The sequence below is a fragment of the Mirounga leonina genome, unplaced genomic scaffold (genome assembly GCF_011800145.1).
Source record: "Mirounga leonina isolate KUSES-001 unplaced genomic scaffold, KU_Mleo_1.0 Mir_53, whole genome shotgun sequence".
NCBI lineage: Eukaryota > Metazoa > Chordata > Mammalia > Carnivora > Phocidae > Mirounga > Mirounga leonina.
Genome location: NW_023270807.1, coordinates 86,494,845 through 86,520,587, shown reverse-complemented (window position 1 = coordinate 86,520,587; position 25,743 = coordinate 86,494,845). Strand labels below are relative to the sequence as shown.

The following is a 25,743-nucleotide window of genomic DNA, read 5'->3' as shown; positions in this document are numbered from 1 at the left end:
GATATTTTGTTTTATTAGTTTGCATCAGACTAATCAGACAGCAGATTTGAGTGGATTTTGGTTGAAGCTAATGTGAAAGTGTCCTGATGTATTTTATTATTTTAAATGTGCTGAAATAATTATGCCTCTGACAGTTTTCTTCTTGCTCAAGAAGAGTGCCCCATAATACATGAGACATAATACATGAGACAATATTTCAAGAGGTTATATGTCTGTCATAGGAGAAACTAAAGAAAAAAGGGTTTGGGATTGTTGTCTTAATAACAGAAGCATTTTATTGAGTCAAATATAAACATAGCTTTCAAAATTTGAAGAAAAATTACTTTTTAATTTTACAATTGTACATTAGAAAGAGAACAGATCAGTGACTAATAATGCAAACAGGCATGAAATGGCCAGGGATGAAATGGCCCTTGGAAAGGGGCAGGTGTGGGATAGAGAGGGAGGTATTGGGAATGGAGGGGTGGGATGCATGGGGGCAGGAGGAGCAGGGGGATATGGAGAAGTATATATACCTGGGATGCTCAAAATGAAAACAGAATTGGAATTTAGGGCAGGGAGGCTCCAGCGAGCCCATCTGTAAAATGGAGAAGTCATGGATGTAAATCAACTCTAAGATTCTTCCTTACTCAGAAACTCTTATTCGATGAAGAAGGAAATTGATAGTAAAAAGAAAGTGCAAACGAGTTTCGGAGAAAAAAAAAAAAGCTCAGTGTGGGTTGGGGCCTTTGGCATAGACTTCAATGAGCAGTGTAGCTCTGGGGGCCCATCTTTCCCTCCTCAGAAACCTGTGACACTGGGTGTTGTATCTAAGTGATGAATCGCTGAATTCTACTCCTGAAACCAAAATTACGCTGCATGTTAACTACTTAAAATTTCAATTTAAAAAAAAAGAAAGAAAGAAAAAGAAATATGTGGTGATCAGCTCTTCCATTGATTAAAATTTTGGCTCTTAGAGGAAAATTTTATATGACTAGTTCAGCTGTGCTCTTCTGGTAGGTATTATATTACATAAAACACTTGCGTTTTCAAATTGTCCTCTCATACCTCCCCTCATCTGATCTTTCCAATTGCCCTGTGGGATTAGCAAAATGGGTGTTAACCCAGAGGATACTTGAAGAAGTTAAGTGTTCTGCCCAGAGCTAACTATTGAGTCATAAACACTAAAATACAGAACTGAAACCAGATCTGGAAACTTGTCCAGCTCTCCTGCTATAACCTCACAAAGGTAAGAAGGAAGTTGTGCAATGAAAGTCGCTTGAATGTGGACACAAATGTTTGGGGAAAGTACAGAAAGTCAAGAATGAGATTCAAACTGAGATGTGGCCTTGCCAAGGGGCTGGGGCAGCTGGGGAAAAGGGGAAAATTAAGGTAAGTGCAGGCTTTGTTTTACAGGAGGGAGGTATAGGGTATCCCTTCCTGCCCGGCACTCTGCTGGGTTCTGTGGGGAAAAGGAACAACGGCTTTTCCCCTTGAAAGTTCAGGTAGATAAACTGGACCGACACAGGTAGGCTATGAACAAAATAATGTAAATCCAAGGTAAAATAGTTACAGCTGCCTCCAGATATGTGAAGGACTGTCATTTGGAACAGAAGGGGAGGCAGATTATTTCACTGGTTAAAAGCACAGCTTTCAGTGTCAGAAAAATCTAGATTTGCATTCTGGTTTCACCACTTCTAGCTATGTTGCATCACACAACTAATGCTTACCCCTTTAAGCCTCAGGTCTTAAGAACATAGAGGGGGAGAGTAAGTTCTTCATATGCTTCTTATGAGGATTAAATGAGAAACTGCATAAAAAACACTAAAGCATAGTGTCTGCCACTCAGTGTCATTCCAAGTTAGCTATTGTAACAGATGTACTGGATGCCCTACCGAGAGGAACACATTCATCTCTACTTACCACGTGCCCCTGGCAACACTAGGTGTGCCAATGTTGGAATGTGTAGAGGAGCTAGTCCCTAAAAAACTTCCATGAGGATATTTGAACATGGTCTACGGAATAACTTTAATAACTGATGCCGGTTGACAATGGCAGAGATCGCCTTGGAAGTAGAGGTGATTCCAGTGGAAAAAATAAACAAGAAACAGCTCGAGAAATGGGTTAGCAGGAATATCATAAGGAGGTTCATAGTTCCTAAGGGCCTTTTCACACTGATGGAATCTGTCCACAATTCTATGAGTACTGTGAAGTGAGAACAGCGGTGCTGGTCAAGTAAAAGCCCTAACTTTCCCATCTATACCATAGTTTCAAACTCTAAAACAAATAGAAAAAGAGAATTTAGTGTGTGGGCTATGAACGGTCCTTCACACACATGAGCACGTAAAACCAATAGAGCTAAGGTGAGTAGTGGTTGGGTTATTTTTAGAAATGGCAGGGAGTCTACAATGATCCAGCTGCATACCTTCATCCCATCTCTTGGTGAGAAAAATTATCCGAAAGCAGTCAAAATGAGAAAGGATGTCTCCGTGAAGAAAAATAATTGGCTTCTGTGGGACAGATAAGGTGTTAGATCCCGCAGCTCATGTTCTAACAAAGCTACCTGTGTTAGATAGTTTTACTCTTATTCCTGGAAATCACCCTACCTAGGTCTAGTATGTGTGTTCTTCTTTGATATCTTTATGTAAATGTGTTTTCAAACATTTTTAAAATATTAAAATTTTAATATTTTCATAATATTAATGTCATATACAATGTAGATTCTATATCACACATAAATACACATAACATATTGCATGTAATATTAATTCTAATCCTCTGTAACTGTTTTAAGAAACGATATGGAAAAAAAAATAGCAGTCCTGACGGACCCTACAAGGTCCCCATTAACTTTACAGAAACTGATAATCCTAAAGAAAATGAAAATCCTAAGAAAAGTACACGGGAAGTGGGAAGAAATAAGAAAGAGGCAGAGGAGGGTGGCAAGTGGGGCTTAGACATAAACTGTGTGTGTTGGGCTCATTTCTGCCCTTTGGTTATTCGTTCCTGTTGTAAAAGGCAAAGTCATAAGGCAGTGGGCCATTAGTGATGCTTCCGAGAGCAGCTTGTGGATGTAAAGGTACAGTATTTACAATGTGATAAAGAGGAAGAAAACATGCTTTTGCTCCTAAAAGGTAAATTCAAGGCTTATGAAGCCTTGCCAAACTAGATTTATGTTGGTATATAAAAAGGTATATAAACAACATGATTTGAAGAATGAATTCCAAACAGGTCTATCATGATGATCTATGCCTGTGTTCTAAGGCTTTCAATTTTTAAGCAATATTTTATGAATTGTGAAATAGAACCCATTGTAGATACTGACAGTAATAGGCCTATCTCTTTGGAATAGTCATTTGCTCTAAATGAAGGTAGAGTAGCATGGAATTTTAAACATAAAGCTTTATAAGCAAATAACATTACAGCAACTTCTTTAAGTGACCATATTGATTTAGAAAGTGAGGCATTCTTCATGGTTTCTATCTTTTGCTCACATCTGTTTAATTTCTTCTCTGTGATTTTTCCTGTGGTCTTATACAAAGCTTATTTTTTTTTTAGATTTTATTTATATCTTTTGTGTAGTCGTGATTATGAAACAAGCTTGGTGTTATCACACACACACACACATACACACACACACAACAGAAGTAGTTAATATATCTGAAACTCTTAGCCAAGCCATCAAATCGTTCTTTCAGGACAACCAATCTTATTTGTTAAAAGGCCTCTGTAATCACAGCTCAAAAACAAATAGTACTATCAAAAGTGTCTGACGGTATAACCATATGCTTTTAGAAAATTTGGCAATGACAGCTAATCATAGTTCTGATCCAGGATACAATAATAAAAAACAAAAATAAATGTATTCCCATTAACTCGTCTAGAATACACATCTCCGAGTGCAATGTGTGACCTGAGCAAAGAATTGTGGCTTTTAATGGTCATCTTAGGGTTTTAAAGCTGAGGAATAGTAAGTAGGAGAAATTATGGTGGGCCCAGCAGAGAGACTTATTCATTAAATATGTCCAATACTTACTGTACATTGATAATGTGCAAGGCATATGTTAGGAAATGAGGAAAGACAAGTGCACAAAATAATCCTGCTTTTTCCATGTCTCTAATTACTAGAAAGGTATAGACATGTGCATAGATTCCTACCATCCCTGCTCAGCTGAAGGGGTCACTGCTAGCAGGGATGACATCATGAGGTTATTGGTGGTCTTCAGGGTTGGGGACAAGCTTCAGAACTTCAGAATAAGCTCTGTGGAAAATGAAGTTCCTGTCCTATCTCCTGAAATTCTAGGAATAACCAATCATGGAGGCATACTGGACGCCTCCCAAAGTAACAGAAATCAAGAAGTCACCTTTTCTTGGGGCTTTTTGAGGCATCGGAACTAAGGTGCTGTAACCTGGCACCCAGAGTGTTCGGCAACCTCAAATTGCCAAGTTGTGGTTCTGCTGTGTAAAATATAAAATATGCTTTAGGTGACCCTCTGAATTTTCAACAAAAACTGTCCAGTGCTAAAATAATACCTTCCATGCTTTGACTCAGTATTTTTCAAATACTTTAAGTGAGTGGCCAAGTAGTATAGTTAGGGCATCACTAATATTTCTTTGAATTTTTGCTTGATAAACTGATGCAGTGCCCAATTTTCACAGGGTTACAAAGAATATTGTAAATTATCAAAAAAGAATATTGTAAAATATCAAATCTACTAAGCACTAAGAAAGCAGCAAATGATGTAGAACCCTCAGGAAATAAAAATCCAAGGGCTTAGTATCAAGTCAGTAGGTTAGTGCATTTCCATATCTCTGTGTGAGATAAAGCTTGTATGTGACCCTCTCGGGTTATGAATGACACCACTTGAGATACTGACACCTATAAACACAATCATGGAAGTGGACAGCTGGAATCCTAGTCCCTTTCTGGGACACTGCTGAAGGACAGCAGGGAAGGAAGTCCTCTCAGTGGGCAGAACTGAAGAGCAGTTCCCCTGGTTGCTCATTTTGCTTGGAAAGAAAACTGTGATTATATATCCATCATGGGAGGTGGCTAATGATTTGGCTGGATAGTCAGGCAATAAAAATGGGTGACAAGGAAAGTCTGGGGAAGAGAAATACAGACAAACTTCTCTGAATAGGCAAAAAAATGTGAAGATACTTGTGTTCCATGTGAATGACTTCCAAAGGGCGACCTCAGCAAAGGGAGATTTTAATAATCAAGTGGATAGGATGACCCATTCTGTGGATATCGGTTAGCCTCTTTCCCAGACACCCCTGTCATCGCTGAATGGGCTGGTGAACAGAGTGGCCATGGTGGCCAAAATAGAGGTTATACATGGGCTCAGCAACATGGACTTCCATTCACCAAGGCCAACCTAATTACAGCCAGGGCTGAGTGTCTAATCTGCCAGCAACAGAGACCAGTCCTGAGCCTCTGATGTCACATCATTCCCCAGGGTGATCATTCAACTATCTAGGAGGCGGTTACATCCAACCCTCCCATCATGGAAGGGACAACCTCTTGTTCCTACCAGAATATACACTTACTCTGGATACAGATTTGCCCTTCTTGCACACAATGCTTCTACCAATACAATCATCCGTGGACTTACAGAATGCCTTATCCATCATCATGGTATTCTATGCAGCATTGCTTCTGATCACGGCAAATGAAGTATGGAAATGGGCCCTATGTTCATGGAACCCACCGGTCTTACCATATTCCCCAATACCCTGAGGTGACTGGCTTGACAGAATAGAGGAATGGCCTTTTGAAGACTCAGTTATAGTGCCAGCTAGATGATAATACTTTGCAGGGCTGGAGCAAGGTTTTCCAGGAGCCTATAAATGTTCCGAATCAGCATCCAATATATGTGCTGCTTCTTCCATTGCTGGGATTCACAGATCCAGAAGTCAAGGAGTGGAAATGGGAGTGGCACCACTCACTATTAGCCCTAGTGACCTACTAGCAACATTTTTGCTTCCTGTTTCCCACCTTTGTGCTCTGCTGGCCTAAAATCTTGGTTCCAAAGGGAGGAAAGCTTCCACTGGGAGACACAGCAATGATTTCATTGAACTGGAAATTAAGACTGCCACTCAGCTGCTTTGGGCTCTTTGTGCCCCTAAATCAGCAGGCAAAGAAAGGAGGTACTATGCTGGCTGGGATGATTGGTCCTGATGACTAAGGAGAAATTGGATTGCTACTCCATAATGGAGGTAAGGAAGAGTATGTCTGGGATATGGGAGATCCCTCAGGAGTCTCTTACTGTTACCAGGCCCTTTGATTAAATTCAGTGGAAAACTACAACAACCCAATCCAGACAGGACTACCAATGGCCCAGACCCTGTTGGGAAGGAACGTTTGCATCACCCTATTAGGTAAAGAACCAGTCAGTTAAGGTGCTTGCTAAAGACAAATAGGTAGTGGAATAAAATAGTTATAAATACCAGTTGAGACCACATGACCAATTATAGAAACAAAGACTGTGATTGTCATGAGTATTTCTTCCTTATTTGTTATGAATATGTTTGTGTTTGTGTGTGTGTATGTAAATCTCTTTGTTTCCTTCCCTCTCTTATCCCCTTGTCATGTAACATAAGATGCATTGACTTTATATCACAGTATTTAAGAATTGTGAACTTTATATCACAGTACTTAAGTTATAGGATATCAAGAAGCATAAACATCTTACAAGAACTTTGCAACCTCTTCTGTGGAAAAGGTTATTAGATTTTCAACTATATGCAAGATGGTTACATCATGTTAGGTAGAAGTATTGACCTTATTATTGTCTTTATATGGAGATTAAATATAACTTAAGAAGATGCATATGAGTGCCAAACTGACAGAAGGTGAGCTTGTGATAGTTAATTTTATATATCAACTTGGCCAGGCCACAATGCTTAGATATTTGGTGAAACATTATCTTAGATGTTTCTATAAGAGTATTTTTTGTATGAGGTTAACATTTAAATCTTTGAGTAAAGCAGATTGTCTTCCACAATGTAGGTGAACTTTATCCCAACAGCTGAACAGTGGAAGGCCTTAACAGGGCAAAAACTGACCTCCCTTGAGCAAGAAGGACTTCTATGAGCAGACGGCCTTCAGACTTGAGCTGCAATGTTAGTTCTTAACTGAGTCTGCAGCCAACCAAGACTTTGGACTTGACAACCTCCATAGTCACATGAACCAATTTTTTAAAAATAAAAACTCGGGCGCCTGGGTGGCTCAGTTGGTTAAGCGACTGCCTTCGGCTCAGGTCATGATCCTGGAGTCCCGGGATCAAGTCCCGCATCGGGCTCCCTGCTCAGCAGGGAGTCTGCTTCTCCCTCTGACCCTCCTCCCTCTCATGCTCTCTGTCTCTCATTCTCTCTGTCTCAAATAAATAAATAAAATCTTTTAAAAAAAAATTAAAAAAAAAAATCTCTCTATCTCTCTCCATATATACACATGCACACATGCACACACACACACGCAATAATACATATATATGTGTGTGTGTACATGTATATACATATGTACACACACACTCTTAGTTCTGCTCCTCTGGAGAACCTTGACTAACATACATGGAGGTACGTGTAATCACAGAGATCTGAAAACACAGTTACTTACCAACCTGCTACTTGTACATGTACATGGCCACTTCTGACAACGAAATGGTCATTCTACTATGGCTTTAAAAAGTGACCCACTAGGGCTGCCTGGGTGGCTCAGTCAGTTAAGTGTCTGCCTTTGGCTCGGGTCATGATCCCAGGGTGCTGGGATCGAGTCCCACATCACGCTCCCTGCTCTGCTTCTCCCTCTCCTCCCTGCTCATGTTCTCTCTCGCTATCTCTGTCACTCTGTCTCTCTCTCAAATAAACAAATTTAAAAAATGAAAATAAATAAAATAAAATGAATGCTAGGTGCTGCACAACAGGGACCCTTTTATCAAGGCCCTACCATTGTACAGTGAAGGATATTTTAAAAGAAAATAAAGTAGGGGTGCTTTGTAATAAATGTTCATTCAGGCTTTCGGGCAATATGAAAGTTATGGAAGACCTTTACAAGATGGGAAACCCTCTGTGAGGTGGCCGTGTTATCCTGCGTGTCCTCGGGCTCTTGGGGAAACGTTGGCGGAATGACAGAAATCAAAGAGATTATGACAGCATGCTTTTTTATAAACCAAATTCATATGGTATTGTTAATGAAGAGGGGTTTCCCTCCCTTTATTCCTAAGTATCTACAAATACAGTAGGACATCTTGCTACCATCATCTACTGAGGGTGCATCTGCTTTCACAGATTCTGCTGGGCTATCATAGAAAGCTGGGCAGAGACCTTGAGAGCGCCAACTGCACCACTCTGGGCAAGTTAGTTTGCTGTTTCTTTAAACTTTAAAAAAGGGCAGTTCTCCTTGGTCAACTACCAACATCTCGTAAATGTGGTCATTCCACACCTGCAAAACTGGGGAGGTTCATAAAGGGAACAGGCCAGAGGGCCTTTGGTGGAAAGCAGAAGTATCACGGAACCGAATGGATTCTCACTTTAAAATTCTATCTTAAGAGACAGCGAAGAATTGGTGGGGGCGGGGCCTGGGGGTGGGTGGAGGCAATGGAGAATTTAGGGAGCAAGTTTAAAAGGAGATTTTAAAAAAGGGGATACATTTTTCTGACTCGTTGGATGATTATCTGTGGTCCTTGGAATAAGAGGCTGAATTGGCATTTACCAGGCTGGGCAGATGAAAGCCTAGATGGCCACCCACCCAGTGGTTTGATTCTCTTAACTTGACAAAGTATCCATTGAATGTTGTCTGTAAAAAAGAGTATCTACTTCAGTTTTCTCAAAAAATGATTATTCAATATGATTGTTTAGTGACCTCATTAGACCAAAAGAACGGCCTTGATTTAAAAATCTTCATTGTACATCATTCATAAAATTTAGTGCCTCAGTTTTCTGAAGTTGAGTAGCATAATATGTATGTAACAAAATACCTGAACTCAAGAGTTTTTTGTTTGCTTTGATTTTGTCTTGCTTTTCATAGTGAGTTGTAGAGGGATTGCTAAGAAAATGTACCCTTGATTATTAGGTGAAGGGAGGAAAACAAAATTTTGTTGAGAATCTATTGTGTGCCCAGCAATATATAAGGGGTATATTATTAAATCATTTCATTTATTAAGCACTTCTGGGCCACACATTCTTCTGGGCCCCAGCGATACTATGGAGAATAAAACAAATATTCCTATCTTACAGAAACTGCTTTCTAGTGCAAGGAGACAAACAATGAACCCAAGAAAAATGTCAAATAATAAAACTAATACACAGATAATTGAAATAGGGTGAGTGATGAAGGATGGCCAGCTGGTTAGTTTAGGTCCACTGTGTAAGTGATGTTTACTCTGAGATCTAAATGGCAAGAAGGATCTAGCCATGTGAGCACCAAGAGGAAATCATCCCAGGTGGAGGGCAGGGCATAGACAAAGTCCCAAAGGCAGACACAAGGCTGGCTTTGCAAAAAGGAATAGAGCCAAGATGGTACCAGCCTGGAGAGCAAAGGGAAAAGTGGAAAGGGAACGAGAGGAGGGCCTGATTAATGAACATTAGGTATGCAAGAAACATGAATCTTGCTCATGTGGTCTCATCTTCAAGGCACTCAACAGTCCAGAGAGGCACTTGAGATGTAAATAAGCCACAAAATCCCTGACTAAAGGCTACAATGCGGGTGGTGGGTAGAGAAGGGGAAGGTTCCAAAGGATTAGCCACATGAGGTTGTTCTGGGCATCCAAGAAGTTCCTTTTAGATTTATCTTTTCCCAGACAGTATTACAGCTACAGGAGAACTTCCAGCTTAGTCCTCACTTGAAAAAGTAAGTATTCCAAATGGTTAAATTTGCCCCAGGCTATATCTTAATGGCATTTAGGTATAGCTGGGCCTTAGAGAAAGTAGAGGTATCTGTAAGCTTACCTTTGCTTTGGGGAAAGCACTATCCAATTTAGCCAAATACATATGGAGTATGTCATCCTTGAGTGTAGAAATGCTGCCCATCTTGGGTATCTTTCTTACACCCAGGACTTAGCACTCTGCCTGCACAAAAGCAGGGCTCCCTAGAGGTCTGAATGACTAAAACTAACAGGCCACACACAGTCAGTTGGAGCTGTTCTTCTTTCCCTGAGGACAAGCTGAATAACAGAGGAAAAGCATCCTCTGTGCTAGCTAGCCTTCTCTGATCTGCTTTCAGTGACCCTACCTTCTCCATAGGCCCAAACGTACATTCGATTGTGTCCCATCCACCCTAAACAATTAAAAACTCCTTTGGGTTAGCTTTTAGCTTACTCCCTGCTTGTTCTACTTAAACTTTAGCCTTACTTGATAAATAAGTATTTATTCTGTTATCATGGTATTTAGTTCTTTGGTACAACCCATTCTGGAGCATTGTCCATAGGGAGACCAAAAGAGGAGGGGGACATCCGAAGAACAAAATGGATTGTCTTCTCAGGCCTTTGATGGAATTCCCATCACACAGGCCTGTCCTTGGCCTAGCAGATTAAGTGGCCCATATGGTTCATGTGCTTAAAGCACAGCACATAACCATTATTGTCTTGAGTTGTGGGAGTCCTTTGTGTTGTATGATATGTTCTGTTTGTAGTTGTGATGTATGTAGGGTGGGGGTAAGGAACACAGACCTGTCATAGTTCCTGTGTGAGATTCCAACTTGAGTGAGGCACTTACTAAATTCTCTATTTCAGTTATTTTTTGCAATTCATATTAAGTTAGCATCCCCATCATAAGGATCATCAAGGTTTAGAGAATCCTTTGTCTAGGATCTCAGAGGTAATGAGCCTCAGGCGTAGCTGACTGACGTGGACCACAAGGAGCCCCACCTTCAGCAAGCTGCCGACACTCCAGAGCTTGCTGAGGGAGGTGACATAAAGGTATATATAGCTTCGGTTCAGGCTTGAAGTTCACTAAACTGCTTTACATTCAAATGAGTCAACCTTCCACCAGCCATCCTATCCCTGGTTTTCCCATGTCGGTTACTGTTACATTTATCTTATTTTGTTGCTGCAATTTGTAGGCAGGGTTTACAGGAAACAATCCTTGGTTAGGACGAGCTTCTGTTGCTTCTTGCTAGGTAAATTATAGGGTCATAAATGGGAGAGATTTAGGGAGAGGTTGATTCTGGGCAAATTAAAGCTTTCAGGCTTCACTTCAGTCTGGCAAAAGATGTCTGCCAAAAATCCAGGTTCCTTATTTACTCTTGGCACTTGGTAGATAGAGTGGGGGTGAAAGAGAGCCCTTTATACTGTCTTCATGTAGGTTACAACTTTAATATGTGTGATCCATGAAGGATTCAGCCTGCGAGGAAATTTCAAGCCCTGTGAGGCTTGAATGTTAGGCTGGCTGGGGGACTTACAGAGAAAGTGAGTGCAGGTGTGTATTCACCTAGGGCAGAGTGAAGGAAGAGGCTCTGAAGGCCAAAGCTCTCTGGATTTCCTTGCCTCTACGCCTGGCATTTTATCATTACAAATCAATATTTTTGAATTGACGGGGCCTTTTAAAACACAAATGCCTAACAATAAAGCTATGTTGTTAACATACAAGGCTTTCAGTAAGGCCATAGTCCTCTTGTGTTTAGAAAATCGCAGATAATATTGAATTTGACTTAAAGAATTTTTCCAATTTACTCTGTGTTATTTTTCATAATCATCCAGAAAATTCTCTGGAAGTCATTTTCCAGGTCAATCGTGTGAGCCAAATATAAAGCTGTCAAATATGTGCTCTTCCTCGCCCTTTGTACTATATTCTGGTTGACAGTTATTTTTTATTTTTATTTATTGCTCATTGGATCATGCTACATTAGACAATGACAACCTCCCAAAGATGAGGATAAGGTGGGGCTCCTGGCTGGCTCGGTCAGTGAAGCATCTGCCTTCGGCTCAGGTCACTATCCCAGGGTCCTGGGATCGAGTTCCATGTCGGGTTCCCTGCTCAGCCGGGTTCTTCTCCCTCGGCATGCCGTTCCCCCTGCCTGTGCTCTCTCTCTCTCTCTAATAAGTAAATAAAATCTTAAAAAAAAAAGGAAAGAGGGTGCCTGGGTGGCTCAGTCGGTTAAGTGACTGCCTTCAGCTCAGGTCATGATCCTGGAGTCCCAGGATCGAGTCCCACGTCAGGCTCCCTGCTCAGCAGGGAGTCTGCTTCTCCCTCTGACCTTCCCCCTCTCATGTGCTCTCTCTCTCTCTCTCATTCTCGCTCTCTCAAATAAATAAATAAATAAAATCTTTAAAAAAAAAAAAAAGGAAAGAAAGTGCTATTTTGCTATTGCAGCTGCCGTAGCAAGGGCCCTGTACATTTTGCTTGTGTGAGAGGGCTGAGTAAGGGCCGTATTTCCAAGTCATTCCAGAGGTGCTACGTAACACCTCAGAGTTTGGTACTCGTGCTCTGTCTTCTGCTTAGAATGACATTCCTCTTTGGTCCCCGGCTGACCTTTCCAGGATCAGCACAAATACTATGTCTTTGTGGGAGACTTTCCTCAACAACTGCATGTCTGTTGCTTCTCCCCAGTAGAAAAGTTCTCTCTGTGCTTCTAAGGTAGATTGCTCAGACCTCTGTTACCTCTGTTTTGTTTTTTTTGTTTTTTTTGTTTTATTTATTAATTTATTTTATTTATTAATTTGGGAGAGAGAGAGAGAGCCACTTAACTGACTGAGCCACCCAGGCACCCTGTTACCTCTGTTTTAACACTCCTCATATCCTATCATAATTTATGTGTGTGCTCCGCACTCGGAATGACAGTCTATGAATTTCAAATAACGGGATTATTCATATCGGTGTCCCTTGAGCTTAATATTCATACTTACTTAATAAATGCTTGTTAAATGCTTGCATGAGCAAATGGAAGGGAGGGAGGAGGAGAGGGAAGGAGGGAAGGAGGGAGAAAGCCTGGGAGAGAGGGAAGGAGAATCAGGTCAATCCCTCCTGTGGCAATTAGCTGAGAGCAGGGTTTCAAGGCCTCTGGCCTTAGCAGGGAGGAGGGGGGAAGGCAATTATTTCCGAGTTTGCAGGACCACAGAGCGCACCAGGGCCGGAGGTGGCAAGCAGGAGAGGCACAGTAGTTAACTTCAGTGACAGGGAAAGGTTACAGGGAGGCGATAAATTCGGTTTCAAAAGCAAGTTTTGCTACTTCACAATTTTGCTTATCATCTGCTCAGCTCAGAAGAAAAATAACAGCAATTGCTGAATCCTCAATAGCTGAAAAGTGCTGTTGGAGAAAACAATCTGAGGCCTCTATACTAGACAGCCATGTGTACATTATGTAGCAAAACCCTATTCCAAGGTTCTTACAGTGTAGAGTCTTGCTTTACTCAAAACCCCTGTCTTGGAAAAGAAATAAGGCCTGCATAAATAAAGCATGTAGTTTTGTGCATTTTAATAACATTGAATGCTGTTATTCGAAGTAATAGTTATCTTTTCAATCAGATCCTTACCTTCTTTTATGCATGTCACTTTTTTTTAAAGATTTTATTTATTTATTTGAGAGAGAGAGAAGGAGAGAGAGCACATGAGAGGGGGGAGGGTCAGAGGGAGAAGCAGACTCCCTGCCGAGCAGGGAGCCCGATGCGGGACTCGATCCAGGGACTCCAGGATCATGACCTGAGCCGAAGGCAGTCGCTTAACCAACTGAGCCACCCAGGCGCCCTATGCATGTCACTTTTGACAAGTAAGAGTACGGAATGTAATAATCACTATAGAACCTGTGATCTATAGGCTCTTATTTAACCACCACTGCTGATTACTTACCTATAATAGCTCTTGTGAATAAACTCATTCTCTGTCATCTTTTTCTGTTTGATGAATACTGTAAAAAAAAAAAAGGCATGCATTTGGTGACAACCTTCAACAAAAACTGATCCATTTAGTTGCTCTCTAGAGTAATAATAATTGTGTTTTTTGGTGTTTCTCTGTACTTTTTTTTTTTTTTTTGGTGATGCTCCAGGAAAAGGATTCTATAAGCATCAATGAATGAATCAATAAGCATGGGAACCTAAACTGTGCACATAATTGTTCTAGAATTTTGGGCCCTTTGGGTAATACAAAACAATTATATTCCCATTATCAATGGAAAGTATTGTACCTTACACAGCTGACACACTTAAGTAGTCGAAGAACTAAGTCCTTATAAAAATTTTTTTGGGGATACCTGGTGACTCAGTTGGTTAAGTGTCTGACTCTTGGTTTCTATGCAGGTCATGATCTCAGGGTCATGGGATGGAGCCCAGATTTGGGCTCCCCACTCAGCAGGGAGTTGACCTGAGGATTCTCTCTCCCTTTCCCTACCCGCCACCCCGCTTTCTCTCTCTTTCTCTCTAAAATAAATAAATAAATCTTTAAAAAATATTTCTCAAAATATTTCCTTTCATATGTTGAGAAATATCAGAGATTTGTTTTCTGAGCCTGCGAATTAAATGAAAAGGGTCCTATCTTAGTAAAGCTTTCAGGTTGCAGTATTTACAGTCCCTCATTAAGGAAAATTAAAGTAGAAGAACTAAGTGATTTTCTGAAGCATTAAAATACACATGCACTGGAAAATGATTTGTTTCAGTGCAAACTTTGTATCTTGGTGAATCATTTCCATTTGAGTGTTTTGATTGCAGCTTCTCCACTCTGAGGCATAAATAAGATTACTGGCTTGGGGGGGGTGTGCGGAGGTAATTAGCCTATCTCCTACCAAGCCATCTGTATTTTCTGTGACTGCACAAGGTGTCGTAGAGAAATTACCTGGAACTGATTAAACCTCAGGAGAAATGGGGGAAATTCTGCATTCCAGAGTGGTTCAACCAGAGAACACGATCGCCCTCTGGGTTGCATTTACAAGCACAATTTGGTGACGCAACTCTGGCCACTTCGCCACCAGGGAGTAAGAGGAAAGGGGCTGGATTCCTCCGGTAGGAAGACGCTCTGGACCAAAGAAAGAGGCTGGCGACGGGAAGGAAGAACAGATCAAGCATTTGAATAGCGGCCACAGGGCAACCCAAAGCCTGTGCAGTTAACAGGCCCGCATCTCACACCGTTCCCCCCGTCTACCAGCCCCCCTACCGCATCCACCCGCCGCTGTGTGTCACCTTCCTGTTCGGAAGTCTTAGTAGGTTGCTGGGACAGAACAGGGGGCGCCTGCTCCACCCTTCAGGTATCCGGTTGGAAGAAAAGCCAGTCTCAACAACTTGATTCTCTACGTTAAATGATAAGTTTAGCAGACCATCCGTCTCCAACTGCCGAACATTAGGGTAGGGGGAGGAAGGAGAACATCAGACGTTCCTTTTCTGTTCCAACCACAAATCATATGGTTGTGCCTCTTCTCTATTCCACTTAGAGCCCTCTAACTTGAATTCCACGTTCCTCCTGGAATGCATGTGGCAGAGCTTCTTTGAAAATATGAATGCTCTGCATGTGTTTTGAATTTTTTCTGGACTGATTTGTGATGATAATCAGTCAAGTTACATTTCTTGTGTGTCTTACTGGGGGTGTAATAAACTCAGGACGCTGATGACTGTAATTTTCTGAGTGATGTTGCAATGGAGAGAATAAATGGCCCAGTGTTGAACTTTGCAGCTTGCTCCCTTCCTGTATGTAAATTGCCTTTATATAAAGTGGGGTACAAAACAGAGCAGGACAGCTGCCTCGCACTCCTCTGCTCCCCCTCATCTCAGCTTCCAGCCTTATCAGGCACATAGCAGGGAGGCTATTCCAGCCATAACTGAGCTCAACCTCCAGCCTCCAGAAAGTAATCCCCGACCTTCAGAGCCTAGGCAACCTGAAGAATGAAAGAGGAAGCTATAAAATCCCCTTTAAAAGGTTTGTGTACTTTTATTACTATAATTTGGAGGGAATGGGTAAAATGAAGGTGCTTTAGAGGATCTGAGGTTCCTTGGCCTGGGGAAGGCACAGGAGGTGGGGATGCAGGGCATGGTGTCTGATGGAAGGTTTCTCAGTTTCACGTTTTAAGAACAAACAAGCAGAAATCTTGGTACAGGTTGGTGTTTCTGGGCAGGCTTTGCCACATTTGTGTTCTCTCTCTCTCTCTCTCTCTCTCTCTTTTATTAAGTTCAATTAGCCAACAGATAGTACATCATTAGTTTTTGATGTAGTGATTCATGGGTTGCATATAACACCCAGGGCAAATTTGCTATCTTAAAAGGGGGCGGGATGGTGTGGGATAAGGGACCGGCTGGGCTAGTTGAAATGGAACACGCAGTATGGGGGGCACTGGCGGTAACAAAGTCGTATTATATGAAGAATCCATGGAAGAGGAAGCAGTAATGGGCCAGTTACTGTGATTTGGAGTTTCCTAAACCGTGCTTGAGTTGGGAGCGTCAGTATCAGGCACTGAGAAGTGTTTTAACAGTGGGTGCTGAGCAACATTTCCCAGCCACTCTCCGGGAGAGATAATGTGTGTTCCCTTCTCCCAGTCTGGGGCTGTTGCAACTGAGCAAACCAAGAAGCCTGGGAGGCTACAGATCATATTAGGGCAAATGAGGTGGCTGTGCCTGCAAAATAAATCCCTGCCCAGGACGAAAGAAAAACCGCTTCACGTGCTATTCTTGGGTTTGACAGCTGGTATTTCGGAGTGTGTCAGACCCAGTATGCAACTCAAAAACGGCAGGGCCCTTGACAGTCAGGGGGCAGGGCAGGGCAGCCACCGCAGAGAGCACCAGCAAGCGCCAGGTACCGGCCCTGCAAAGCTTAGTTAACTTGCAGCCGCCGTCTCCCGCTCCGGCCCCGGCGCTCTGCTCGTGGCTCCCCCGCCCAGCGCTGGCCCGAGGCCCCGCGCCGGCGGTCAGACTGCAGCGCCCAGGCATCTCCCAGCGGCGGGGGGACGGGAAGGCCCCGCACCGCTGCTCTGCCGAGCTACCCTCTCTCCTCCGCTCTCTGGAGCGCAGGCACCCGGCTACTCTTCACGAGGCCGCGAGTCTCAGTTTACCTGGGACTTGCGAGAAAAAGCAAGGTGGTTGAACTGTAAGAAGACTCCTGGGTCAGCGCTGAAATAAACCGGAGGGGTAGGGAAGACGAGGACAAACTGAGGGTTTTTAAGACAATGTAACGCGCCCTTGCAGAGTTTTCAGGTGGGAGAGCGGGAGAGGGAATCGGGGAGTCGCCGCCGCCCGGGGTCACGCCAGGTCGGCGCCTCGCACGGAGCCACCACTCCCCGAACTTGCCACTTCCTCACGTGTTCTTGGCGTGGCGGAGATTAAAGATGCAAGAAAAAAAAATTACATGCAGAACGGACAGAATGTTCTCAAAGATTAGGGGGAAAAATGTGAAACGCAGATTGTACTTTTTTTTTTTTTCCTTTAGTGCAGAGACGAATTTTATTTCCGCCCCCTCCCCTACACATTCCTGACCTCTCCCTCCCCCTTCCCTCTTTCTTTCCTTCCTTCCTCCGCTTCCAAGTTTTGGGATTTTGCAGCCCGGCTTGGCTTTGGCCAAAAGCACAAAAAAGGCGTTTTCGGAAGCGGCTCGGCCGTGCACAAGGGCCATTTGTTTGTTTTGGGTCTCGGGGCAGGAAATCTTGCCCGGCCTGAGTCACGGCGGCTCCTTCAAGGAAACGTCAGTGTTCTCCTGTCGCCCTCGCCCGCTGCGCGCCCGGCGGCCGCTGCCCATGGGGGAGATGCAGGGCGCGCTGGCCAGGGCCCGGCTCGAGTCTCTGCTCCGGCCCCGCCACAAAAAGAGGGCCGAGGCGCAGAAACGCAGCGAGTCCTTCCTGCTGACCGGCCTGGGTAAGCGCCGCGGCCGCCACGCGGGGACTGTCCCGCTCCGCCGCTAGTCGCTCGGCTCCGGCGAGAGGGACCGGGGTGGGTGCGCGTTCGCAGGGCGGAGGGACGGAGGCCTGGGGAGGGGCGGCGGGAGCGGAGGACCCGCCCGGCGTCGCGGACCCACGGTGACCCCGCAGATGAGGGCGCGCGGGGCCACCCTCGCCCGACGGACACCTCGGGCTGGGGGTGCGCGGCCGCCGGGTGCGGGCTGATGAGGCTGCCGGGGGAGTGAGGGGAGAGGGCCGGCTCCGGGACCGGGAGGCAATCGGCAGTCAGGGTTTGACAAACCAGAGCGGGCACAGAGCCACCGGCTGGCCGAGCACCGGGCGGAAAGCGCCCCGGTGCCGCGACTCCGATTTCCCAGCCGGGCGGAATAAATGAGAAAGGTGGAAAATTACCCCGGACTCTCCCTCTCCCCCCCCGCCCCCCGCCTGCGGTTTCCCTCTCTCCGGCCGGGGAGCCGAGAGAGGCAGATTCACAGACCCGCGCCGGGCCTCCCGGGCAGTCCCCGCGCCCCCCGCCCCCGCCCCGGTCTCGACCTCCGGCCGGGGGCCGAACCGAGCGCCGCCGCCCGGGAGGGAGCAGCCTGCAGGGCAGCGCGACCGCCGGAGGCGGGGCTCGGGGCGGGGCCGGGGCGGGGCCGGGGCGGGGCCGCTTCCTGATTGTCGCGTTGGTCCCGCCCCTGCGGCGGCTCAGGGCTTATAAAGCGGGCGGCGAGGCGCGCGGCCAGTGTTGGCTGAGCCGGTCTCCCGTCCCTAACGACACCCTGCGCGCTCTTTCTGCGGAGATGACGGTGAAAGCCGAGGCTGCTAGGGGCACCCTCACTTACTCCAGAATGAGGGGAATGGTAGCAATTCTCATCGGTGAGTGTAGGAATTAATACTGAACTTCTAGGATATGTGAGGTGGAAATTTTTTTAAGGTCGCGCGTGAGATTAGTGTGTGTGGCGTCGGACGTTACGAAGCCATCCAGACGTTTGTTTGTTTCTCCTCTCTTAATTCACAGCTTTCATGAAACAGAGGAGGATGGGCCTGAACGACTTTATTCAGAAGATTGCCAATAACTCCTATGCATGCAAACAGTAAGTTTTGGAGAGGACCGGGAGAAATAAAAATAAGTAGTAGAGTTTCAGTTTACCAGCAGTGAAGACACATTCTCATCAGAGGGTTGAGATCAGAAAGCTGAAGCCTTCCCCGGGGGTGGGAGCCCTTTTCTCTTTTAAGTCCCAGTTGAAGAAAACATTTTGAACATTAAAACTAATGGGCTGATTTGGCCAGTCCTGGAGCGGTAAGATAAAATATTCATGTTTGCCTAATTCACCCCCTGTTGCGGTGAAGGACAACCCTCATCCCTGTATTTAACTGGGTTTTTTATTTCCTTTGGCTATTATTTTCTTAAACTGAGTACTTTCTTCGGGTGTTTTTGGTTGAAACACTCGGAACTGTTCGGGGAGAAGTTGAGCCAGAAACTACTGGTGTTACTGTGCCCCCTTGTGTCGAGTTAAGGAGGTTCTAAGTCGTTCCTTTCTCTGCAGCCCTGAAGTTCAGTCCATTTTGAAAATCTCCCAACCTCAGGAGCCTGAGCTTATGAATGCCAACCCTTCTCCTCCAGTAAGTATTCTCTATTTGTGATGCTTCTGTAGAGGGATCTTGTAAATGAGTCAGTCAGTATTCCTACGTTGATGGATTACAATAGCATTTCTAGAAATTAGTATTAAGACAGGAATGCCTAGTTAATGGCATAACAAGTGACATAAGCACTTACTTAGCTATTGAGTCAGTGAAGTATTTTAAAAGGCCTGTTGCCTCAAAGTTGTATCTGGTTACGACACGATTGTGTACAATTTCCATACTCCCATTTGAAATATTAATGTGTATGGATGAAAAGTAGTCTTGGTTGTGTCTATGATGTGTGGTGGCTTGCCTCAGTCATTTGCAGATGGAGCATCTTTTACATTGCCTGCCCTTGATTGTTGTGTTCCTTTGAAGCAAGGATACTAAAAGAAAACTTTCCTTTTCCAGCCAAGTCCTTCTCAGCAAATCAACCTTGGCCCATCATCCAATCCTCATGCTAAACCATCTGACTTTCACTTCTTGAAAGTGATTGGGAAAGGCAGTTTTGGGAAGGTAATTTCAGATCTGAAGACCTCATAATTTATAGTCTTTCATTCACATTCATTTAACATTCTCCGTGGGTATAGATAGCAAAATGATTTTTTTGTTGTTGAAATTCCAGGTTCTTCTAGCAAGACACAAAGCAGAAGAAGCATTCTATGCAGTCAAAGTTTTACAGAAGAAAGCCATCCTGAAAAAGAAGGAGGTACGAAATGCACTTGATGGACTGGAGCTGGAGATAGACATTCATTGAGTGGTTTTACCTTGGAATTTTGGTACCAAGTCGAAATTTGCCACTAAATCTTTAATTGTCCTTTTTCTAGGAAAAGCATATCATGTCAGAACGGAATGTTCTACTGAAGAATGTGAAACACCCTTTCCTGGTGGGCCTTCACTTCTCTTTCCAGACTGCTGACAAATTGTACTTTGTCCTTGACTACATCAACGGTGGAGAGGTGAGCTAACCTTTAGGTGTCTGGGCATGGCATTCCTGGTTTTAGTTTGAGAGGAAAGTTTTTCAATGATATTTAGGGGGGAAAAGTTACCAGAATTAGCCTTTCCTTCAACCTGAAGGTTGCAAATAGTTAACAGACTATTTAAGGCCACTTCCTGCAATTGTCCCCTTTAGCTATATATGTCGAGACTAATTAAATGCATTGTTATCAAGCCTTGGCAACCCAGCCTAACTTTGTTCTGTCTCCTGCAGCTGTTCTACCATCTCCAGAGGGAGCGTTGCTTCCTGGAACCACGGGCTCGCTTCTATGCTGCTGAAATAGCCAGTGCCTTGGGTTACCTGCACTCCCTGAACATCGTTTATAGGTAAGCTGGAGAGTTCTCAAGGTTACCTTCCCGGGTAGAAAGGAGACTGAGCCCTAGTCTTTGACAGAGCCTTAAAATAATTTGTATTTATTTACAGCTTGGTCACCTAAAACCAGATCCCCTGGCATGTGAGCTGCCTTGACTCCATGCCACCAGGGAACTAGCCAGCTAGGATTGTGCCTAATCCAGAATAGATTAGCAGAACAAGGACTCCCTTTTTTTATTTACTATACAGCTACAGTGAATTGGAAATGCTTCTAACACCCCGAGCTATTATTTCACAGAGGCTTTCTTATGAAGTGAAATTAACTTAACACAACTTTCTTTCTTTTTTTTTTTTTTTTTTTTTTTGCAGAGACTTAAAACCAGAGAATATTCTGCTGGATTCACAGGGACACATTGTCCTTACTGATTTTGGGCTCTGCAAGGAGAACATCGAACACAATGGCACGACATCCACCTTCTGTGGCACGCCTGAGGTAGGAGCACTCTCCACTTAGTGCCTGGTCTGCCCCCTCCTGGGAGAGCCAAGTGCAAAAATTAAGTTCTACCAGAAGGATAGATTGTTCTCGGAGGTTTCTCAGTCCAGTTGAGTGCAAGGAAAATACATTTGCTGTTTGATGCAGCATGAGAAATCCCAAGGCCTCATGTTGCTTTCATTAAGACCAGCTTTTTGCAAAAGCCATGTCATAAATAGGTTGTAAATTCCCACGTAAGCTATCTGTTGGCTGCCCAGTCGCTTCCTAAATACCAGTACACATACCTGGCCGGTCAGCCTTCCAGTCCAGCAGTTTTATCAGGAAGTAATGTAAAGAAATGTATCCTGCAAGTGGATCCAGGGTCTGAGCCCTTTCAAAGTGCATGCCTGGTCGTGGGATTGCGCAGTTTCACAGACTTCTAAACTCTGTTTTCCTGCTTTGTGTTTCAGTATCTCGCCCCCGAGGTGCTCCATAAGCAGCCTTATGACAGGACCGTGGACTGGTGGTGCCTGGGGGCCGTCTTATATGAGATGCTGTATGGCCTGGTGAGTTGAGAGCCATGGCATCTTGCCCCTGGTTTGATCGTGCTGCCTAGAATGTGGTCGTCTTAAAATCCAGACTTACCAGGCACACAAGCCCCATTGCAGATCTGGTCATTGTGTTTTGCCCCTTTATCAATAAGCTTATCAGATGCTGATAAGAGAGGCCTATTGGTTATTTTATAAGTGTTTTGGAGTAAGCTCTTAGTGAATTTTTCTTTTGTAAATTCACGTTTGACTAGATATGACCCCCTTAACCCATGTGAGGGAAAATGTGGCTTATTAGCGTCTACTCCCTGATAAGGGTCGTGAAATAGACATATAAAAATCCAGGGCAAAGAAAACCTATTAAGGGAAAGACTTTGTCAAATCTAGCTTAACCTGGTTGAAGACTTTTTCTCTGTTGGTCGTGTGTGCTGTACAGACCTTCCAACTGAGCATTAGTTTCCCCTCTTCTTCCAGCCTCCTTTTTACAGCCGAAACACAGCTGAGATGTATGACAACATTCTGAACAAGCCCCTCCAGCTGAAGCCAAATATTACGAATTCTGCCAGACACCTCCTGGAGGGCCTCCTGCAGAAGGACAGGACAAAGAGGCTGGGCGCCAAGGACGACTTTGTGAGTACCTTTTTCCTGTTCTCCTGGGCTGTCTGGGAAGGAAGCACACTAGATCCCCAGTGCCCTTCTTGAATTCCACCTGCCTAAACTCCTCTCCTGTTTCTTCTGGACAGATGGAGATTAAGAATCATGTCTTCTTCTCCCTGATTAACTGGGATGATCTCATTAATAAGAAGATTACTCCCCCTTTTAACCCAAATGTGGTGAGTATCTCTTTCTTCTGAGTATAGGAGGGCCCAAAGGACACTTCCTGAAGTCAAGAGTTGGTGGTGGTAGAGGGGAGGGCCCCAAGGAATACACTGGCAGATCCTTTATTCACAAACCATTATTTTCCCAGGTAAAAAGTAGAATTTTTGTCCCAACCAAGCTAACATAACCTTTCCACACATTCATCAATTACAGTATCAAAGGATAAAAAGTGAACACTCTCCTCGTTATTTAAACTTTCTGTGGCCTGTGGGTTTTTTGCCTGAAATAGATGGTTATTATGGGAGTTTCCATATAGTACCCCAAATACTGAGCTCCAGTATTTAAAGCCCCAAATGAGGATTTCCCTGTCCTGTCTGCACACTGAATTCTTGACCCTGAGTGTTTTTGGTTTTTTTTTCCTTCCCTCAATAGAGTGGACCTAGTGACCTGCGGCACTTCGATCCTGAGTTCACCGAAGAGCCAGTCCCCAACTCCATCGGCAGGTCCCCCGACAGCATCCTCCTCACAGCCAGCGTCAAGGAAGCGGCCGAGGCCTTCCTAGGCTTTTCCTATGCGCCTCCTATGGACTCTTTCCTCTGAACAGCCCTCGGGGTGGTCTTGAAGGATTTTGTGTGTGTTTGTAAGCGTTTTAGTTAGCCTCGTGGCAGAGCTGCCCGCTGACAGGACATCTTACAAGAGAATTTGCACATCTCTGGAAGCTTGCACATCTTGGCAGTCTTATTGCACACTGTTTGCTGGAAGCTTTTTGAAGAGCACATCCTCCTCAGTGAGCTCATGAGGTTTTCATTTTTATTCTTCCTTCCAACATGGTGCTATCTCCGCAATGAGCATCTGCGTGCCGCCGTAGACAGATGCAGTAGTCTTATTAGGATGATGCAGTTCTAAGAAGGGTTTTCGGAAGGTCTGTCTGGGCCGTGATAACGAATCTTATGAAATGTGCCTTTTCTGATGAGATCGTGTTAGCTCCAAAGCTTTTGCTCTTGCAGAGTGTTTCAGTTCTTTATTTTTCCTTGTGGATTTACTGTGTGAACAGTGGTATGAGTGTGGTATGCTTGATCACAGATGGGTTTAGTTCTAAGCATCAATGTGACACTTGCAGGACACTACAATGTGGGACATTGTTTGTTTCTTCCATATTTGGAAGATAAATTTATGTGTAGACCGTTTTTGTTTTTTTTTGTAAGATACACTTAATAACTAAAATTTATTGAAAATGGTCTTGCAATGACTTGTATCCAGATGCTTAAAGAAAGCATTGCTGCTACAAATATTTCTATTTTTAGAAAGGGTTTTTATGGACCAATGCCCCAGTTGTCGGTCAAAGCCTGGTATTTTCATTGTTTAAAATGTCACCTGTAAAATGGGCATTATTTATGTTTTTCTTTTCTTTTTTTTTTTTTTTTGCATTCCTGATAATTGTATGTATTGTATAAAGAAAGTCTGTACATTGGGTTATAACACTAGTATATTTAAACTTACAGGCTTATTTGTAATGTAAACCACCATTTTAATGTACTGTAATTAACATGGTTATAATATGTACAATTCTTTCCCCCCTCCCCACCACACAACTTTTTTTGTGTGTGATAAACCAACTTTGGTTTGCAATAAAACCTTGAAAAATATTTACATACACTGTGTCGTGTGTGTTATTTTGTCTATCTGGGTTGGGGCCGAGTGGGGTGGGGAGGGATAACAATGGGTCCATTTAAAAATGTATAACCCTGGGAAACTGCTTTCTTGGCAGCTCAGTGGTTGGCCCGCAACAGTAGCAGCTTCAGACTCCAGGGAGGTATAGAGTGGTCCTAAAGCCAGTTTATCTTCCAGGTCTTAGCAGTGTTTCATGATGTCAGTCAAACAAACTTCTCAATGTACAAATCCGTTTCCCAAGGACAGCCGTGAAGCCATGTTCTCTGTATTGCCTACCCTCTGAAGTTGGCTGTTCGTCCTGGCATTTGGCTTGCCTAAAGTAACAGGTAATTCTTTCAACAACTACTTCGGGTGCCTACTCTGGGCCAAGCCCCGCTCTGGTGTTGGGGATGTAGCAGCGGGCAAAGCAGACAAATCTCTGCCCTTAAAGAGCCTAATGGAAAAGGCAAACTTTTTCAATAAAGCAGTTTGTTGAAATGGAAGCCAAGATAATAGTCTGCAAGCAGAATACTGCTGAAGAGGGTAGGGATGTTTGTCATAAAGGGATATGTCCCCAAGAAGCTGAGCTGGCAGGACTTCTGGTTTCTGAGAGCACCCACAGCTGAATGGAGTCCGGGGCCAGCTCAGAGAAGGACTCCTGAAGAGCCAGTCCCTGTGCAGACCAGCAGTTGCTTAAGGCGGCCCCGCTGACTCTGGGTCTGGTCTGCAGAGGCCACTCGTGGGGCCCATCCCACTGGAATATCTCTACTGAGGAAGAAAGGAAGATATTAAGATATCAAGAGATCATCATTTTGAGTCCAAATTGTACTTTTTCACTTTTCTAGGCCTTTCACACAAATTCCTGGCAAATACGGAGTCCTCAAACAGCTGATGGTTGCTTCCGTAACCTCTAAGCCCACTGCGCTGCCTTCACCTGACCTCTCCGTTTAACCAGGGATTCCCCCAGGAAAGTTGTGATCTTCTTCCCCTATATCCTAGTTCTTACATCTCACTTCACACACACACACACACACATCCTCTCCCCCAACACACCCCCGTTCCTTCCAAGGCTTCTAAGGGCTGAACAGGTATTTGGAAATGACTTAGTTCTTCCCGCTGGTAATCCACTGAAGGAAGGGGACCAAAGTGAGTCAGTGACTTCTTGCTGAATGTGGGCCCCCCTTTGCATTTGAGATGCTATTGGACCTGCAGATGCTAGCTAGCTACATGTTAAATCCCCTCCCAGACACACATGCCAAAGTCAACTAGAGCGACAAAGAGAATCTAAAGCCTGTACTTTCCTAATAAAGATTGATAACCAACTCTGACTGGGAGACGATTTGTGTATCTTCCCCTCATTCTCATTATCAATAAGGGTTACGAATTCCTTCTTGAACAAAGAGTGCTTAAATCACATTTTTATCAGGACACAGTTCTTGCAGGTTGGGCGTCTCCAATCTAATTATAGATAAGTCAGAGGGGCTAGGCGTGGATGACAGAGCTTTTTACTTTTTTAGGGTAGAAATTTGGTTTATTGGGTTATAGTCCATCACTGTAGAGGATC

At 44.1% G+C, this 25,743-nt stretch overlaps 1 protein-coding gene across 4 annotated transcripts in view; it reads left to right on the top strand.

Annotated features, from left to right (window-relative positions):
* The window catches only part of SGK1 (serum/glucocorticoid regulated kinase 1), a 108,915-nt gene extending 84,736 nt beyond the window's left edge, over positions 1–24,179 (top strand). The window contains exons 1-12 of one of the 4 annotated variants that reach the window (XM_034990710.1): positions 15,642–15,813; positions 18,777–18,852; positions 19,306–19,381; positions 19,793–19,897; positions 20,007–20,090; positions 20,209–20,340; positions 20,592–20,704; positions 21,060–21,183; positions 21,633–21,728; positions 22,185–22,340; positions 22,454–22,543; positions 22,962–23,742. In XM_034990710.1, the coding sequence (XP_034846601.1) occupies positions 15,780–15,813; positions 18,777–18,852; positions 19,306–19,381; positions 19,793–19,897; positions 20,007–20,090; positions 20,209–20,340; positions 20,592–20,704; positions 21,060–21,183; positions 21,633–21,728; positions 22,185–22,340; positions 22,454–22,543; positions 22,962–23,129 (1,254 nt within the window). In that variant the 5' untranslated portion in view covers positions 15,642–15,779 and the 3' untranslated portion in view covers positions 23,130–23,742. Of the gene's footprint in view, positions 1–15,641; positions 15,814–17,572; positions 17,736–18,417; positions 18,635–18,776; positions 18,853–19,305; positions 19,382–19,792; positions 19,898–20,006; positions 20,091–20,208; positions 20,341–20,591; positions 20,705–21,059; positions 21,184–21,632; positions 21,729–22,184; positions 22,341–22,453; positions 22,544–22,961 lie in introns of those variants that run through there. The other 3 variants (XM_034990708.1, XM_034990709.1, XM_034990711.1) reach the window with 3 other exon arrangements.
* Positions 24,180–25,743: the final 1,564 nt, after the last annotated feature.